The following is a 20669-nucleotide window of genomic DNA, read 5'->3' on the forward strand; positions in this document are numbered from 1 at the left end:
GACCCTTTCAGTTCCATTTCGTGCCAAACTAATTAAACAAGCAATTAAAAGGCTATCTAAACTAATCCCTTCTGCTTACACAATGCCGATATTGCTCCGTTCTCTGCTGATTCACGTGCCTATTTAAGAGTCTCTTAAAGACCTCTATTGTATTTGTCTCCACTACCATCCTGGCAGTGTATTCCAATACACCCACCACTCCCTGTGTGTTACTGAAAATTTGCCCCATACATCTCTTTTGAATTTACTCTCTCATCTTAAATGTCTGCCCTCTAGTATTAGACATTTCAACTTCAGGAAAAAGATACCAACAATGTACTCCAACTGTGCTTCTTACAAGCTGATAAACTTCTATGAGTTCTCCCTTCAGCCTCCGGCATTCCAAAGAAAACAACCCTAGTTTGTCCAACCTGTCCTTATAACACATGCCCTCTAATCCAGACAGCATCCTGGTTAATTTCTTCTGCATTCTTTCCAAAGCCTCCACATTAGTTATGCCATGGGGTGACCAGAATTGAATGTAATACTCTAGATGCAACTTAACCAGAGTTTTTAAAATAAACTTCAATTTCACTTCCTGACTCTTCAGCTCAATGATTTGACTAATAAAAGCAAGCATGCAATATGTGTTTTTTTAACCACCCTATCAATCTGACAATATTTTAGGGAGCTATGGACTTGAGCCCTAATATTCCTCCATACGCCAATGCCATAGATAGGGGGGGTTGGACAGATGCTCTGCTTCTTGGCATTCCTAATATTGCTAAATACTTCACATACTAGTGACCCTTCTTTCAATGGGAAAACACTCAGTTAGCACCATGATAATCCCTTGTGTGTAATCTTTACCTACTGAAACCTATATCTGATCTGAAAATTGTGAACTTTCAGGTTTCATTATGTTTATATATTAAACAGGTCAATGGACAATAGACAATAGGTGCAGGAGTAGGCCATATGGCCCTTCGAGCCAGCACCGCCATTCACTGTGATCATGGTTGATCATCCACTATCAGTATCCAGTTCCTGCCTTATCCCTATAACCTTTGATTCCGCTATCTTTAAGAGCTCTATCCATCTCTTTTTTGAAAGCACCCAGAGACTTGGCCTCCACAGCCTTCTAGGACAGAGCATTCCATATATCCACCACTCTCTGGGTGAAAAAGTTTCCTCAACTCCGTTCTAAATGGCCTACCCCTAATTCTTAAACTGTGGCCTCTGGTTCTGGACTCACCCATCAGTGGGAACATGCTTCCTGCCTGCAGTGTGTCCAATCCCTTAATAATCTTATATGTTTCAATAAGATCCCCTCTCAGCCTTCTAAATTCCAGAGTATACAAGCCCAGTTGCTCCAATCTTTCAACATATGACAGTCCCGCCATCCCGGGAATTAACCTTGTGAACCTACGCTGCACTCCCTCAATAGCAAGAATGTCCTTCCTCAAATTTGGAGACCAAAACTGCACACAGTATTCCAGGTGTGGTCTCACCAGGGCCCTGTACAGCTGGTCTGCCTGCTCTGGTGACCATGAAAGATCCCATAACATTACCATCCATCCTGTTAGGGTGCCATGGTAGTGTAGCAGTTAGCATGAGCTATTATATCTCAGGATGCTCCAGAGTTTGAAGTTCAATTCTGGCACAGTTCTGTAGGGAGGCCCTGTCGAATGCGTGTGTTTCTTCCGAATCCTCCGGCTTCTTCCCACACTCCAAAGGTCATTGCACAGTTTGTTGTCCCCTGATTAGGTAAGGGTTAATCAGGTATGTCTGGGGGTGCTGGGGCAGCATGTCTCGAAGGGCTGCTAGGGCCTACTCCACCCTATACAGTATTGCTAAATAAAATAAATAAATTACTTGAAGAGTTCTTCTGTAATCCTGGCCAACATCATTCTGTCAAAAGTTTTGCACTGGCATTTTCTGAGACTTTCATTAAAAAGTCATCATAATTCTTGGCTAAAAAATCTAAATATTTTGCCATATAAATGTAATTTCTTTTCACTGTATAGCTCTCTGATTCCCATTCTTTTAATGTTTATTTGCTTTTTCTGTATTCCTATGTTTGACATAATGTTAGGCAGCTTTTATATTGTGCAATAATTATAACTGTAATATATTTGAATTTGTCTCTGTTTTCTATGATAATAAGCTATACAAAATGTTGTAAACATGTAAACTTTTTCTTATATTTATAGGTTCAAATGAAGTTTGATCAATCAAACCACCTTCTAAGTGATAATTTGCAGGTAAGAAATGTAATAAGCTTTCTTTGCTGGAATATATTTTGTTCCTGAAATGTTGATTAAATATCAAGGAACACGTTTTTGTCCATCTCATTGTACAATGAAGACTTTAAATTTTCCTTGAGTGTATCAGTGGGCTTTTTACATGTTCAGTTTTTTCCCCTTTTTCTGGCACCAATGCATAATTTACATGATTAATTAACTTTTATTCTACAATAACTTACCATAGGGTTTGAACTTTACTAGTTTGTTACCCCCATACTATAACTATAGATGTTTTTTTAACATTGGGTCAATTTCCTTTGATCATCAACTGATGCCAAGAGGGACTTGTGGCTTTACTTGCTGTAGCTGGAACAAAATATATAGTGAACTACATGTTGTGGGTTTTCCAGTCTGGATCATTCAGTGGTAACCTGTGAGAGCATATATGGCAGCAGCGATATGAGCTAAGGACATTGGAAATATGTCCATCTGACATTAAAGTCAACATGCTAATTACCCATAAACACAAGAGGTTATGCAGGTGCTGGAAATTTAGAGCAACACGCACAAAATGCTGGAGGAACTCAGCAAGTCAGACAGCATCCGTGGAAATGAATAAACAGTTGACATATCAGGCTGAGACTCTTCATCAGAACTGACCATTAATAATGTTAAGCATTCATTTGGTTTGATGAAGTTATCGTATGAAAATTAAGCAAGTTGGTATTTGTGCATCTTGTCTGTAAATGTCTATTAATAGACAGGATCAATAGAGTAGACATACTTTATAAACATTAAAAAGCATACTGTAAACTTATCTAAATCCAGTAATAATAATTGAAATTATTACGTATTTCTATATGTTTCTGACGTACAGCTTTGATGCTTTAACAACTTGTTTAAAAATGACTCCATAGCCTATGGACTCACTTTCAAGGACTTTTCATTTTGTGTTCTTGATATTTATTGCTTATTTATTATTATTATTATTATTTTGTTTTTTTATTCTTTTTATATTTGCAAAGTTTGTCTTTTGCACACTGGTTGTTTGTCTTGTGCACAGTTTTTCATTGATTCTATCGTATTTCTTTATATTTACTGTAAATGCATGCAAGAAAATTAATTCCAGGGTTGTATATGGAGACCTATATGTACTTTGATAATACATTTACTTTGAACTTTGAACTTTGTTTTGACTGGATGTTCACTGTACCACAGGTTCTACAAGATATTTGGGCCAAGTGATCCACACCCATGTTTACTCTTCTTGAGCTTCCTCTTATTCCAACAACCTCGTCCCACCTTGGCCCTAAGGGAAAAAAAAGACTTCATGTTCACTGGACTTGTGGGTTATTGATAATTTTGTTCTATTGTTATAATGCTAAATTGTTTATTTATATTTTTCAGGTGCTTGAGGAGGTACTTAAGACACCTTTGTCTCCAGCATTATGTACACTTTATGGTCCTTGGCTTGAACATAAACTTCAACTTGGACAAACTCATCTTATCATCAAACTTGCTGAGACTATAAACGACATCCCAGAGTCAGTTATTTCTGTATGTCCAAGCACGGATGAAAGAAAGTTTGTTGGAGGTAAGGAGATTATGGTTGCTGATTACATACTGAAGGGCTTTAACTTTTGGAAGGTGTGCTCAGTCCCAAAGTACTGCATGGCTTACAGCTTGCGGAAATTCTGAGATGCTCTTTGTGATGTGGGTGACTTTATCTGCATGAGGTGCCTCCAGCCTGGCCAGCTTTTGCATTGGGTTTCAGAGCTTGGACACCAGCTAGAGGTACCAGGTACTTCCACAGGCTTGTAAGTTACATGGAGAGGACATTTCTGAAATGGTCTCTCTGCAGCCTAAGGAATGACAGTCACATAGGAATGCATGACCATGAGGCAGAGGAAGGTAGGTAGGCAAGTGGTCAGTAAAGCTTAGAATCTATTTTGTTCCAAAACCATCTCTCAGTGTTGCAATCACAAACAAGAGAAGATCTGCTGATGCTGGGAATCCAAGCAACACTAGCAAAATGCTGGAGGGACTCAGCAGGTCAAGTCAGCATCTATGGAAAAGAACACAATCAACTTTCGGGCCGAGACCCTTCAGCAGATTCCTTATCTTTTTTTTCTCTAGTCCTGCTGAAGGGTCTCGGCCCAAAATGTCGACTGTACTCTTTTCTATAGAGTCTACCTGGCCTTCTGAGTTCCTCCAGTATTTTGTGTGTGTTTCTCAGTGTTGCAAAATGGTCGGGGTGATGGATCCCATTTTATGAAGGAGTCATACAGCACAGACAGGGACCTTCAGCCCACTAGTCCAAGATGACCATCAGGTACCATAAGATCATAAGACATAGGAGCAGAATTAGGCCATTTGGCCCATTGAGTCTGCTCCATTTCATCATGACCGATCCATTTTTCCTCTCATCCCCAGTCTCCTGCCTTCTCCCCATATCCCTTCATGCCCTGACCAATCAAGAATCTATCAACCTCTGCCTTAAATATACACAAAGCTTGGCCTCCACAGCTGCCTGTGGCAACGAATTCCACAGATTCACAACTCTCTGGCTAAAGAAATCCTTTTCATCTTCATTCTAAAAGGATGCCCCTCTATTCTGACACTTGTCTTCTGTCCTAGACTCTCCTACTAAAGGAAACATCGTCTCCACATCCACTCTATTAAGGCTCTTCACCTTTCGATAGGTTTCAATGAGGTCAACCCTCATTCTTCTGAATTCTAGTGAGTACAGGCCCAGAGCCATCATACAACAAGCCATTCAAACCTGGAATCATCTTCGTTGAAGCTCCTTTGAACCATCTCCAGTTTCAGCACACCCTTTCTTATATAAGGGGCCCAAAACTGGTCACAAAGTAAGGTCTCACCAGTGCTTTATGAAGTCTCAACATTACATTATTGCTTTTACATTCTGGTCCTCTTGAAATGAATGCTAAGATCACATTTGCCTTCCTCACCACAGTCAACCTACAAATTAACCTTTAGGGAATCATACACAAGGACACTCAAGTCCATTTGCACCTCAGTTTTTTGTATTTTCTCTTTATTTAGAAAATAGTCAACTCTTTCATTTCTTCTACCAAAGTGCATGGCCATTCATTTCCTGGCACTATATTCCAACTGCCACTTCTTTGCCCATTCTCCTAATCTGTCCAAGTCCTTCTGTAGCCTCTCTACTTCCTCAGAACTACCTGCCCCTCCAACTATCTTCATATCATCTGCAAACTTTGCAACAAAACCATCAATTCCATCATCCAAATCATTAACATATAATGTATAAAGAATTGGTCCCAATACAGACCCTGTGGAACACCACTAGTCACTGGCAGCCAACCAGAAAAGGCTCCCTTTATTCTCAGTCTTAGGCTCTTGCCAATCAGCCACTGCTTTATCCATGCTAGAATCTTCCATGTAATATCATGGGCTTGTAGCTTGTTAAGCAGCCTCATGTGTGGCACCTTGTCAAAGGCCTTCTGAAAATCCAAATGCACAACATCAACCAATTCTCCTTTGTCTATTCTGCTTGTTATTTCTTCAAAGAATTTCAACAGATTTGTCAGGCAAGATTTTCCCTTGAGGAAACCAATGCTGACTATGACCTATTTTATCATGTGTTTCCAAGTACCCCAAACCACATCCTTAACAATCAACTGCAACATCTTCTCAATCACTGAAGTAAGACTAACTGGCCTATAATTCCCTTTCTTCTGCCTCTCTCCCTTCTTGAAGGGTGGAGTGACATGTGCAATTTTCCAGTCTTCTGGAACTGTTCCAGAGAATAGTTATTCTTGAAAGATCATTGCTAATGCCTCCACAATCTCTTCAGCCACCTGGGATGTACACCATCTGGTTCAGCTGACTCATCCACCTTCAGATATAGAACATAGAAATCAACAGCACATTACAGGCCCTTTGGCCCACAGTGTTGTGCCAACCATGTGACCTATTCTAGAAACTGCCAGAATTTCCCTACTGCATGGCCCTCTATTTTCCTAAGCTCCATGTACCTATCTAAGAGTCCCTAAAAAGACCCTATTGTATCTGCCTCCACCACCGTCGCTGGCAGTGCATTCCACGCACCAACCACTCTCCGTGTGAAAAACTTACCTCTGACATCCCCTTGTACATACTTCCAAGCACCTTAAACCTATGCCCCCCTCATGTTAGCCATTTAAGCCCTGGAAAAAGCTTCTGACTATCCACATGATCAATGCCTCTCACCATTTTATACACCTCTCATCCTCCTTTGCTCCAAGAAGAAAAGGCCAAGTTCACTACAACCTATTCTCATAAGGTATGCCCTCCAATCCAGGCAACATGCTTGTAAATCTCCTCTGCAGTCTCTGTATAGTATCCACGTTCTTCCTGTAGTGAAGTGATCAGAACTGAACACAATACTCCAAGGGGGGTCTAACTAAGGTCTTACATAGCTTTAACATTACTCACAGCTCTTGAACTCAATCCCACGGTTGATGAAGGCCATCACACTTACGCCTTCTTAACAACACTTTCAATCTGCGCAGCAGCTTTGAGTGTCCGATGGATATGGACCCCAAGATCTTGCTGATGCTCCACACTGCCATTAATACTATATTCTGTCTTCAAATTTGACCTACAGGAATGAACCACTTCACACTTATCTGGGCTGAACTCCGTCTGCCACTTCTCAGCCCAGTTCGGTATCCTATTGCTGTCCCGCTGTAACCTCTGACAACTCCCCAGACTATCCACAACACCCCAAACTTTTGTGTCATCAGCAAACTTACTAACCCACCTTTCTAATTCCTCATCCAGGTCATTTATAAAAATCACAAAAAGGAGGGTCCCAGAACAGATCGCTGCAGAACACAATTCGTCACCGTTCTCCATGCAGAATATGAACCACATACAGCCACCCTTTGCCTTCCTAGGCAAGCCAATTCTGGATCCACAAAGCAAGGTCTCCTTGGATCCCATGCCTCCTTACTTTCTGAAGGAGCCATGCATGGGGAACCTCATCAAATGCCTTACTGAAATCCATATACACTATATGCACTGCTCTACCGTCATCAATGTGTTTTGTTACTTCCTCAAAGTATTCATTCAAGCTTGTAAGGCATGACCTGCCCTTGACAAAGCCACATTGACTATCCCTATTCAGATTATGTCTCTACAAATGCTTACAAATCCTGCCTCTCTGGATCTTCTCTAACAACTTGTCCATCGGGGAAGTAAGACTCACTGGTCCATAATTTCCTGGGTTAGCTCTACTCCCTTTCTTGAACAAGGGAACAACATTTACAACCCTCCAATTCTCTGGTACTTCTTCCGTCCCTATGGATGATGCAAAGATCATCGTCAGAGGCTCAGCAATCTCCTCCCTTACTTCTCACGGTAGTCGGGTGTATATCTCGTCTGGTCCTGGCGACTTAGCTAACTTAATACCTTTCAAAAGCTCCAGTGCATCCTCTTCATTAACGTCTGTACACTTAAGTGTTTCAGTCCGCTGTAAGTCATCCCCACCATTGCCAAGGTCCTATTCACTGGTAAATATTGAAGCAAAGTATTCATTAGGTACCTCCGCAACCTCCTCCGAATCCATGCACATTTCCACTCTCACTCCTGATTGGTCCTATTCTCACATGGCCCATCCTCTTGCTTTTCAGTTTCAGTTTCCCAAGCATCTTCTCCCTAGTAATGGTAACTTCACACTCTTCATGACCCCTGACACCTGGAACTTCCACCATACTGCTTTTGCCTTCCACAGTGAAGACTTATGCAAAATACTTATTCACATTGTCTGCTATTTCCTTGTCCCTCATTATCACCTCTCTCTTCAGCATCATTTTCCAGCGGTCCAATATCAACTCTCACCTCTCTTTTGCAGGTTACATACCTGAAAATCTTTTGGTATCTTCTTTAATATTATTGGCTAGTTTACTTTCATATTCCATCTGAATGAAGTTTTAGTTGTCTTCTGTTGGTATTTGAAAGCTTCCCGGTCCCCTAAATTCCCACTAATCTTTGCGCTATTATATGCCCTCTGTCTTTTATGTTGACTTTGACTTCTTTTGTTTGCCACGGTTGTGAAATCTTGCCTTTCTTTTTGGGGTGGATATATCTTGTGCCTTCCAAATTGCTTCCAGAAATTCCAGCCATTGCTGCTCTGTCATCATCCCTGCCAGTGTTCCTTTCCAATTAATTCTGGCCAATTCCTCTCTTATGCCGCTGTAATTCTCTTTGCTCTTCTGTAATATTGATACATCTGACTTTAGCCTCTCCTTCTCCAATTTCTGGGTGAATTCGTTCATATTAAGATCACTTTCCCCTAAGGGTTCTTTTACAAACGTATTTTAAGCTCTCTAATTGATTCTGGTTCATTACATAACACCTAATCCAGAATAGCTGATCCCCTAGTGGGCTCAACCAGGAGCTGCTCTAAAAAGCTCTCTCTAAGGCATTCCAGAAATTTCCCCTCTTGAGATCCAGCACCAACTTCATTTTCCCAATCTACCTGCATATTGAAATCCCCCATGACTATTGTAACATTGCACTTTTGGCATGCGTTTTCCATCTCCCATTGTAATTTGTAGGCCACATCCTTATTACTGTTTGGGGGTCTGTATACAACTCCCATCAGGGTCATTTTACCCTTACAGTTCCTTAGCTCTATACACAATGATTCAACATCTTCCAATCCTTTGTCACCACTTTCTAATGATTTGAGTTAAATTTTTCTGACAGAGCAACACCACCCCCTCTGCCTTCCTGCCTATCCTTTTGATACACTATGTACCCTTGGACATTAAGCTGCCAGCTATAATCTTTCAGCCATGATTCAGTGATGCCTACAGCATCATACCTGCCAATCTGTAACCATGCTACAAGTTCATCTACCTCATTCCACATGCTGAGCTCATTCAAATACAACACCTTCAGTCCTGTATTCACCCTTTTCGATTTTGTCCACCATTTACATTGCATCTCATCCTGTTGACTCCAATTTGGCCCTATCATCAGCTTCTCCTTGCTAGGAGTCCACTGCACATTACCTTTATTTGCAAAACAACTACCTCATGCTCAGCACCAAAACTCTGGTTCCCATACCCTTGCCAAATTAGTTTAAACTCTCCCGAAGAACTCTAGCCAACCTGACCGCAAGTATATTGGGTAACAAGAGCCAGAGAAGTGCTACAGTATAGGAACTCAAGTGACCCGAAGGTGGCTAGAGCAGGGATCCAAATAAGTACTGGCAGGGAGTGGAGGGCAGAGGAAGCTGTTCAGGAGGCAGAGGCGAGGCTGCGTCACAGGAGGCTGGTGGGAGTGGTCACACGAGGCCGAGCTGGGCTAGGATCCTTTCCAACTCCCCAAATGGACACCAGAGGGAAGGAAAGGTGTCGTCTAGTTCAGGAGGAGGTGAGGGCAGTAGTGGAGGAGATGAGAGCCTGCAAGGTGGTGGGAACGAAGCAACAGGGAGCTTGGACAAGATGGGAGAATGCGGTTGAGAGGAAAGTGACCTGGGCTGGTCTTTGGAAAGCCGAACCACACTGCATCCAATTTCTCATCCAGGCAGTGTACGATGTGCTTCCAAGCCCATCAAACCTGCACACATGGGGCAAGGCAGAGTCATCTGCGTGTCCACCGTGCACCAAGCGAGAAACCCTGGAGCACATCCTCAGCGGCTGCGCAAGGGCACTTGGTGAGGGACGGTACAGGTGGAGGCATGATCAGGTCCTGAAGACCATCGCTGAAGCCGTCAGCGCAGGAGTTGAGTGGGCGAAGTGGTCCCGACCCTCCAAGCAGGCCATTGCCTTCGTCAGAGCTAGGGAGCAGCCAATACCTGCCAAAAGGACATCTGCAGGCATTCTGACCTCTGCAAGGGACTGGCAGCTGTTGGTGGACCTCGAACGGCAGCTGAAGTTCCCCAACCATATCGCAGCCACCACCCTACGACCAGACATTGTCCTAGTGTCTGAGTCTACTAAGCAAGTGGTGCTGCTGCAGCTGACAGTCCCATGGGAAGATAGCTTGGAGGAGGCCTTTGAAAGGAAACTCTCCAAGTACACAGGACTGGTCAGCAACTGTCAGCAGGCTGGATGGAGAGCGAGGTGTCTCCAAGTGGAGGTTGTTTGTAGGGGATTCATAGCCTGTTCTTTAGTTAGAGCCTTCAGCATTTTGGGCATCGAGGGAGACAGGAAGAGGAGAGCCATCCGCAGTACCACCGATGCGGCAGAGAGGGCCTCAAGATGGCTGTGGCTCAAAAGAGGGGAGCCATGGAGTCTTAAGTAGCTAGCCATCTGGACACAAGCTGGGGTCTGATCAGCCCCAGCTGGGTCACCTGGAGGAGGTTGTATGATGTTGAAAGACCTGAAACACCCGATGATTCCAGGAACATCACTGAAGATGTGTCCAGAAGCATCAATAGATGTATGTACACAGGGCCCCTTTGGATTCAGGTGTAACATGTCCCTTTTATACAGGTCGTACTTTCCCAGAAGAGATCTCAATGATCTATTAATCAGAACCCCTGCCCCCTGCACTAGTTCTTCACCTATACATTCACTTGCCAAATCATCCTATTCTCACCCTCACTGGCATGTGGCACTGCCAGAAATCCAGAGATTACTACCCCAGAGGTCCAGTTTTTCAGCTTTCTACCTAGCTCTCTAAAATCTCTCTTCGGGTCCTCCTCACCTTTTCTACCTATGTTATTGATGCCAAAATGTACCAAGACTTCTGGCTGCTCACCCTCGCCCTTGAAAATACCACGGAACCGATCTGCGACATCCCTGATTCTGGCACCAGGGAGGCAACATACAATCCAGGTGTCTCTATTGTACCCAAAGAATGATAAAAGGTGTCGGACTTGAAAGTTAACTCTGTTTCTTCTTCCACGGTTACGTCATGACCTGCTGAATACTTCCAGTATTTCCTCTTTTTAGACAAAGTGAATGCTTGGTTGGAGAGGGGATGCAGGGGGGTTAGGTTAGGGGAGGTAGCAGACTGGAGCAGATGAAAGCAATGGAAGTCAGATAAGTTGCACTTTAACAGGATTGGAACCTTGTAGGAACAAATAAAACATATGAAGAAAAAGCAGAATGCTATACGAATTCAGTGTGTCAGACAGAACCCAACAAGAAGTCCAGGCACAACCTACAGAAGGCCACTTTAAGAACAAGACAGCAGTTTCATGTGAGTTCAGAGACACAGTCGGTGCACAACACTCTGGCAAGGTTTTCATGCCATTACGTCCTATAAGGCCAAACCTGGCGGTGTTAATGGCTATGATACTTCATTCCCCAATGAGCTCAATATGCACACTTTGAAAAAGAGAATAAAATTACACCTGTGTGAATTCCCACAGCATCTGGAGATCCAGTGGTTTTGATTCTAAATCTGACATAAGAAGATCCTCAAGATGATATACCTGGCAGGGTACTGAAAGCCTGTGCCAATCGAGGACATCTGCAAACTCTCACTGCTGCAGTGAGAAATTCCAACCTACTTTAAAAGGGCATCAGACATACCAGTGCCCAAGAAGAACAGGGTAAGCTACTTGAACAACAATCACGTGGGAGCACTCACATCTACTGTGATGAAGAAATTTGAGAAGTTAATGATAGCTAGAATTAATTCCTGCCTGAGCAAGGACCTGGACCCTCTGCAGTTTGCCTACTATCACAACAGGTCTACAGCAAATGCAATCTCATTGGCTCTCCATTTGACCCAGGACCACCTTCACAACAGTACTACCCACATCAGGCTGCTGTTTGTTGATTACAGCTTGGCATTCAACACCATCGTCCCCTCAGTACTAATCAACAAGCTTTAAAACCTGCCTCTCAGTGCCTCCCTCTGCAACTGGATCCTTGACTTCCTCATCAGGAGACTGCAACAAGTGCATATCAGTAATAACATCTCCTCTTCGCTGACGGTCAATACAGGCACACATCAAGGATGCATGTTTAGCCCACTGTTCTGCTCTCTCCACATTCATGACTATGTGGCTACACACAGCTCAAATGTCATCAAAAAATTTTCTGATGATACCACTGTTGTTGGCAATGAGAAGACATACAGGAGTGAGATAGATCAGTTCGTTGAGTGCTGTCACAATAACTTTGCACTCAACATCAGTAAGACCAAAGAATTGATTGTGGACTTCAGGATGAGGAAATGGGGAGAACACACACCAGTACTCATCAAGGGGTCAGCAGTGGAAGGGGTAAGTTGCTGGGTGTCAACATCTCAGAGGACCTGTCTTGGGCCCAACACATTGATCCAATCATGAAGAAGCTCTGTAGCTCTGCTTCCTGAGCATTTTGAGATTGTCGGAGTATGACTGCGCAAGTGCGTGGATATCAGCCAGTGAGAACAGCGAGAAGAATTTAAAAGCGAGAAGAGTTCAAAAGGAGATGGTTATTTCTTCAGTGATTTAATTGGGGCACAACTGCACAAGTGTGTGGATGTCAGCCAGTGAGAACAGCGAGAAGAGTTTAAAAGGAGACAGCTTTATAGAGCAGGCGTTTGAGTAGAGGGAGACAGAGTAGGAAGGCTTTGGCTCAACGGGGCTTTGGTGATAACAGGTCGAGGCGAGGTAGGTTATCTGTGTAGATTACAGATAGGAAGTATGTGTGTGAGGCCAGTGATCTGTGCTTGGTGTCAGATGTGGGAACTCTGGGAGACTCCTAGCCTCCTGGACGGCCACATCTTGCACCAGGTGTGTCGAGCTGCAGCTCCTTAGGGACCACGTTAGGGAACTAGAGATGCAGCTCGATGACCTTCATCTGGTCAGGGAGAGTGAGGAGATAACAGAGAGGAGCTATAGGCAGGTAGTCATACTGGGGCCTGGGGAGACAGACAAGCGGGTAATAGTCAGGAGAGGGAAGGGCAAGAGTCAGAGGCTGGAGAGCACTCCAATGGCTGTACCCTTTAACAACAAAAACTCCTGTTTGAGACTATTGGGGGGGGAACAGCCTACCTGGGGGAAGCAACAGTGGCCGCGCCTCTGGCGAAGTCTGGCCCTGTGGCTCAGAAAGGTAGGGAAAGGAAGAGGATGGCAGCAGTGATAGGGGACTCTATAGTTAGGGGGTCAGGCAGGCGATTCTGTGAACTCAGGAAAGAGGCACGGATGGTAATTTGCCTCCCAGGTGTCAGGGTCCGGGATGTTTCTGATTGTGTCCATGATATCCTGAAGTGGAAAGGAGAACAACCAGAGGGCGTGGTACATATTGGTACCAATGACATCGGTAGGAAAAGGGAGGAGGTCTTGAAAGTAGACTACAGGGAGCTAGGAAGGAAGTTGAGAAGCAGGACCACAAAGGCAGTCATCTCGGGATTACTGCCTGTGCCACGTGACAGTGAGCATAGGAATAGAGTGAGGTGGAGGATAAATGCATGGCTGAGGGATTGGAGCAGGGGGCGGGGATTCATATTTCAGGATCATTGGGACCTCTTTTGGGGCAGGAGTGACCTGTACAAAAAGGATGGGTTGCACCTGAATCCCAGGAGGACCAATATCCTGGTGGGAAGGTTTGCTAAGGTTATTGGGGAGAGTTTAAACTAGAATTGCTGGGGGTGGGAACCAAACTGAAGAGGCGGAGGAAGAGGAGTTTGGCTGACAAACAGAGAAAGCTTGGAGACAGTCTGAGAGGGAGGATAGGAAGGTGATAGAAAAGGGATGCGCTCAGACTGATGGTTTGAGATGTGTCTATTTTAATGCAAGGAGTATATGAACAAAGTGGATGAGCTTAGAGCGTGGATCAGTACTTGGAACTATGATGTTGATTACAGAGACTAGGATGGCTCAGGGGCAGGGATGGTTACTTAAAGTGCCAGGCTTTAGATGTTTCAGAAAAGACAGGGAGGGAGGCAAAAGAGGTGGGGACGTGGCACTGGTGATCAAAGATAGTGTCATGGCTGCAGAAAAGGAGGAAGACATGGAGGAATTGTCTACAGAGTCTCTGTGGGTGGAAATTAGGAACAGGAAGGGGCCAATAACTCTACTGGGTGTATTTTTATGGACCACCCAATAGTAACAGGGACATCGAGGAGCAGATAGGGAGACAGATTCTGGAGAAGTGTAATAATAACAGGGTTGCTGTGGTGAGAGATTCTAATTTCCCGAATATTGATTGGCATGTCCCTGGAATGAGGGGTTAAGATGTGGTTGAGTTTGTTAGGTGTGTTCAAGAAAGTTTCTTGACACAATATGTAGAAAAGCCGACAAGAGGAGAGGCTGTACTTGATCTGGTATTGGGAAATGAATCTGGTCAGGTGTCAGATCTCTCAGTGGGAGAGCATTTTGGAGATAGTGATCATAATTCTATCTCCTTTACCATAGCATTGGAGCGGGATAGGAACAGACAAGTTAGAAAAGCGTTTAATTGGAGTAAGAGGAAATATGAGGCTATCAGGCAGGAACTTGGAAGCATAAATTGGGAATAGATGTTCTCAGGAGAAGAAATACAGAAGAAATGTGGCAAATGTTCAGGAGATATTTGTGTGGAGTTCTGCATAAGTACGCTCCAATGAGACGGGCAAGGAATAGTAGGGTACAGGAACCATGGTGTACAAAGGCTGTTGTAAATCCAGTTGAGAAGAAAAGAAAAGCTTATAAAAGGTTCAAAAAACTCGGTAATGATAGAGATCTAGAAGATTATAAGGCCAGCAGGAAGGAGCTTAAGAAAGAAATTAGGAGAGCCAGAAGGGGCCATGAGAAGGCCTTAGTGAACAGGATTAAGGAAAACCCCAAGGCATTCTACAAATATGTGAAGAGCAAGAGGATAAGACGTGAGAGAATAGGACCAACCAAGTGCGACAGTGGAAAAGTGAGTATGGAACCGAAAGAGATAGCCGAGGTAATTAATAAATACTTTGCTTCAGTATGCACTACAGAAAAGGATCTTGGTGATTGTAGGGATGACTTACAGTGGACTGAAAAACTTGAGCACGTAGATATTAAGAAAGAGGATGTGCTGGAGCTTTCGGAAAGCATCAAGTTGGATAAGTCACTGGGACTGGATGAGATGTACCCTCTGCTACTGTGGGAGGTGAGGGAGGAGATTGTTGAGCCTCTGGTGATGATCTTTGCATCATCAATGGGAATGGGAGAGGTTCCGGAGGATTGGAAGGTTGCAGATGTGGGAACTCTGTGAGACTCCCAGCCTCCTGGACGGCCACATCTGCGCCAGGTGTGTCGAGCTGCAGCTCCTTAGGGACCACATTCCATTATTCACGAAAGGGAGTAGGGATAGCCCAGGAAATTAGAACATAGAACATAGAATAGTACAGCACAGTACAGGCCCTTCGGCCCACAATGTTGTGCCACCCCTCAAACCCTGCCTCCCATATAAGCCCCCACCTTAGATTCCTCCATTAACCTGTCTAGTAGTCTCTTAAACTTCACTAGTGTATCTGCCTCCACCACTGACTCAGGCAGTGCATTCCACGCACCAACCACTCTCTGAGTAAAAAACCTTCCTCTAATATCCCCCTTGAACTTCCCACCCCTTACCTTAAAGCCATGTCCTCTTGTATTGAGCAATGGTGCCCTGGGGAAGAGGCGCAGGCTATCCACTCTATCTATTCCTCTTATTATCTTGTACACCTCTATCATGTCTCCTCTCATCCTCCTTCTCTCCAAGGAGTAAAGCCCTAGCTCTCTTAATCTCTGATCATAATGCATACCAGGCAGCATCCTGGTAAATCTCCTCTGTACCCTTTCCAATGCTTCCACATCCTTCCTATAGTGAGGTGACCAGAAGTGGACACAATACTCCAAGTGTGGCCTAACCAGAGTTTTATAGAGCTGCATCATTACATCGCGACTCTTAAACTCTATCCCTCAACTTATGAAAGCTAACACCCCATAAGCTTTCTTAACTACCCTATCCACCTGTGAGGCAACTTTCAGGGATCTGTGGACATGTACCCCGAGATCCCTCTGCTCCTCCACACTACCAAGTATCCTGCCATTTACTTTGTACTCTGCCTTAGAGTTTGTCCTTCCAAAGTGCACCACCTCACACTTCTCCGGGTTGAACTCCATCTGCCACTTCTCAGCCCACTTCTGCATCCTATCAATGTCTCTCTGCAATCTTTGACAATCCTCTACACTATCTACAACACCACCAACCTTTGTGTCATCTGCAAACTTGCCAACTCACCCTTCTACCCCCACATCCAGGTCATTAATAAAAATCACGAAAAGTAGAGGTCCCAGAACAGATCCTTGTGGGACACCACTAGTCACAATCCTCCAATCTGAATGTACTCCCTCCACCACCACCCTCTGCCCTCTGCAGGCAAGCCAATTCAGAATCCACCTGGCCAAACTTCCCTGGATCCCATGCCTTCTAACTTTCTGAATAAGCCTACCGTGTGGAACCTTGTCAAATGCCTTACTAAAATCCATATAGATCACATCCACTGCACTACCCTCATCTATATGCCTGGTCACCTCCTCAAAGAACTCTATCAGGCTTGTTAGACACGATCTGCCCTTCACAAACCCATGCTGACTGTCCCTGATCAGACCATGATTCTCTAAATGCCTATAGATCCTATCTCTAAGAATCTTTTCCAACAGCTTTCCCACCACAGACATAAGGCTCACTGGTCTATAATTACCCAGACTATCCCTACTACCTTTTTTGAACAAGGGAACAACATTCGCCTCCCTCCAATCCTCCGGTACCATTCCCATGGACAACGAGGACATAAAGATTCTAGCCAGAGGCTCAGCAATCTCTTCTCTTGCCTCGTGGAGCAGCCAGGGGAATATTCCGTCAGGCCCCGGGGACTTATCTGTCCTAATATATTTTAACAACTCCAACACCTCCTCTCCCTTATTATCAGCATGCTCCAGAACATCAACCTCACTCATATTGTCCTCACCATCATCAAGTTCCCTCTCATTGGTGAATACCGAAGAGAAGTATTCATTGAGGACCTCGCTCACTTCCACAGCCTCCAGGCACGTCTTCCCACCTTTATCTCTAATCGGTCCTACCTTCACTCTTGTCATCCTTTTTTTCTTCACATAATTGAAGAATGCCTTGGGGTTTTCCTTTACCCTACTCGCCAAGGCCTTCTCATGCCCCCTTCTTGCTCTTCTAAGCCCCTTCTTAAGCTCCTTTCTTTCTTCCCTATATTCCTCAATAGACCCATCTGATCCTTGCTTCCTAAACCTCATGTATGCTGCCTTCTTCCTCCTGACTAGATTTTCCACCTCACTTGTCACCCATGGTTCCTTCACCCTACCATTCTTTATCTTCCTCACCGGGACAAATTTATCCCTCACATCCCGCAAGAGATCTCTAAACATCGACCACATGTCCATAGTACATTTCCCTGCAAAAACATCATCCCAGTTCACACCCGCAAGTTCTAGCCTTATAGCCTCATAATTTGCCTTTCCCCAATTAAAAATTTTCCTGTCCTCTTTGATTCTATCCTTTTCCATGATGATTATAAAGGCCAGGGAGTGGTGGTCACTGTCCCCCAGATGCTCACCCACTGAGAGATCTGTGACCTGACCCGGTTCATCATCCAGTATGGCATTCCCCCTGGTCGGCCTGTCCACATACTGTGACAGGAATCCATCCTGGACACACTTAACAAATTCTGCCCCATCTAAACCCTTGGAACTAATCAGGTGCCAATCAATATTAGGGAAGTTAAAGTCACCCATGATAACAACCCTGTTATTTTTGCAACTTTCCAAAATCTGCCTCGCAATCTGCTCCTCTGTATCTCTGCTGCTACCAGGGGGCCTATAGAATACCCCCAGTAGAGTAACTGCTCCCTTCCTGTTCCTGACTTCCACCCATATTGACTCAAAAGAGGATCCTGCTACATTACCCACCCTTTCTGTAGCTGTAATAGTATCCCTGACCAGTAATGCCACCCCTCCTCCCCTTTTTCTTCCCTCTCTATCCCTTTTAAAGCACTGAAATCCAGGAATATTGAGAATCCATTTATGCCATGGTGCCAGCCAAGTCTCTGTAATGGCCACTACATCATAATTCCATGTATGTATCCAAGCTCTCAGTTCATCACCTTTGTTCCAGTGAGTCTTACTTCATTGGGTGGTAAGTTGATGGAGAAGATCCTGAGAAGCAATGACTTATGAACATTTGGGGAGGCATAATATGATTAGGAGTAGTCAGCATAGCTTTTTGAAAGGCAAGTTGTGCCTTATGAGCTTGATTGAATTTTTTGAGGATGTGACTAAACACATTGACCAAGGTAGAGCAGTAAGTGTAGTGTATATGGATTTCAGCAAGGTATTTCACAAGGTACCCCATGCAAGGCTTATTGAGAAAGTAAGGAGGCATGGGATCCAAGGGGACATTGCTTTGTGGATCCAGAACTGGCTTGCCAACAGAAGGCAAAGAGTGGCTGTAGACAGGTCATATTTTGCATAGAGGTCGGTGACCAGTGGTGTGCCTCAGGGATCTGTTCCGGGACCCCTGCTCTTTGTGATTTTTATAAATGACCTGGATGAAGAAGTGAAGGGATGGTTGGTAAATTTGCTGATGACACAAAGGTTGGAGGTGTTGTGGATAATGTGGAGGGCTGTCAGAGGTTACAGTGGGACATTGATAGGATGCAAAACTGGGTTGAGAGGTGGCAGGTGGAGTTCAACCCAGATAAGTGTGAAGTGGTTCATTTTGGTAGGTCAAATATGCAGAATATAGTATTAATTGTAAGACTCTTGACAGTGTGGAGGATCAGAGATATCTTGGGGTTGGAGTCCATAGGACACTCAAAGCTGCTGCACAGGTTGACTCTATCGTTAAGAAGACATATTGTGCATTGTCCTTCATCAATCATGGGATTGAGTATAGGAGTCGAGAGGTAATGTTACAGCTTTATAGGATCCTGGTCAGACCCCACTTGGAGTAGTGTGCTCAGTTCTGGTCACCTCAATACAGGAAAGATGTGGAAACTATAGAAAGGGTTCAGAGGAGATTTACAAGGATGCTGCCTGGATTGGGGAGCATACCTTATGGGAATAGGTTGAGTGAACTTAGCTTTTTCTCCTTGGAGTGGCGGAGGATGAGAGGTGACCTGATAGAGGTGTTCAAGGTGATGAGAGACATTGATCATGTGGATAGTCAGAGGTTTCTTCCCAGGGCTGAAATGGCTAGCACAAGAGGGCATAGTTTTAAGGTGCTTGGAAGTAGGTAAAGAGGAGTTGTCTGGGGTAAGTTTTTTATGCAGAGAGTGGTGGATGTGTGGAATTCACCAGCGACAGTGGTGGAGGCGGATACGATAGGGTCTTTTAAGAGACTCCAGGGTGGATACATGATACATGGAGCTTAGAAAAATAGAGCGCTGTGGGTAACTCTAGATAATTTCTAAATAAGTACATGTTCGGCACAGCATTGTGGGCCAAAGCACCTGTATTGTGCTGTATGCTTTCTCTGTTTCTGTGTTTCTAAAATCAACGCCATCCGGTTTTAGATTCCCCTACTATGGGGAAAAGACTGGCCATTCACCTTATCTATGCCCCTCGTGATTGTAAGTACAGTACATCTACAATTCTCAGCCTTGGCCTCCTGTACTTAAGGAAATGAAGTCCCAATTTATCCAGTCCCTCCTTGTGACTCAGCCCTCTAATCCCAATGACATTCTTGTGAATATTTTCTGCTCATAACATCCTTCCTATAGCTCGAAGATGAGAACTGCACAAAATATTCCAGATGTGGTCTCATTAACACCTTGTTCAGTTGTAAAACTACATCCTAGTTCTTGTACTCAGGCTCTGGCTGGCGAAGGCAAATGTGATAACTACATCCTTCACCACCTTGCCCACTTTTATTACCACTGTAAGAAAACTATGTACTTGTACCCCAATATCTCTCGGTTCCACAATACACTCCATGGCCCTGCTGTTTACTGTGTTTCAGTCCTTCCAGGTGAGGCAACACTTCACCTGTGAGTCTATTGGGGTCATATACTGAGTCCGGTGCCCCCAGTGTGGCCTCCTGTATATTGGTGAGACCTGATGTGATTTGGGAGACCACTTCGCCAGAAAAAGCGGGATCTCCCAGTGCTCGCCGATTTTAATACCACTTCCCATTCCCATTCCAATATGTCTATTCATGGCCTCCACTACTGTTGCGATGAGGCCACACTAGGTTGGAGGAGAAACACCTTATATTCCATCTGAGTAGACTCCAACCTGATGACATGAACATTGATTTCTCGACCTTCCGGTAATATCCCCCCCCCCCACCATTCCCCATTCCCTTTTCCCTCTCTCACCTTATCTCCTTGCCTGCCCATCGCCTCCCTCAGGTGCTCCTCTACCCTCCATGGCTTTCTACCCTCTCTCAGATACCCCCTTCTCCAGCCCTCTGCCTCTTTCACCAATCGACTCCCAGCCCTTTATTTTACCCCTTCCCCTCCCGGTTTCACCCATCACCTTGTGGTTCTCTC

General features: G+C 44.5%; 1 protein-coding gene across 13 annotated transcripts in view; it reads left to right on the forward strand.

Moving 5' to 3' along the window:
• The window catches only part of cfap54 (cilia and flagella associated protein 54), a 482407-nt gene that overhangs the window by 290896 nt on the left and 170842 nt on the right, over positions 1 to 20669 (forward strand). For all 13 annotated transcript variants that reach the window (XM_072241335.1, XM_072241340.1, XM_072241339.1 and 10 more), the window contains 2 exons: positions 2193 to 2243; positions 3633 to 3819. In XM_072241335.1, coding sequence (XP_072097436.1) covers positions 2193 to 2243; positions 3633 to 3819 — 238 coding nt within the window. The remainder of the gene's footprint in view (positions 1 to 2192; positions 2244 to 3632; positions 3820 to 20669) is intronic.

The sequence above is a fragment of the Mobula birostris genome, chromosome 23 (genome assembly GCF_030028105.1).
Source record: "Mobula birostris isolate sMobBir1 chromosome 23, sMobBir1.hap1, whole genome shotgun sequence".
Lineage (NCBI taxonomy): Eukaryota > Metazoa > Chordata > Chondrichthyes > Myliobatiformes > Myliobatidae > Mobula > Mobula birostris.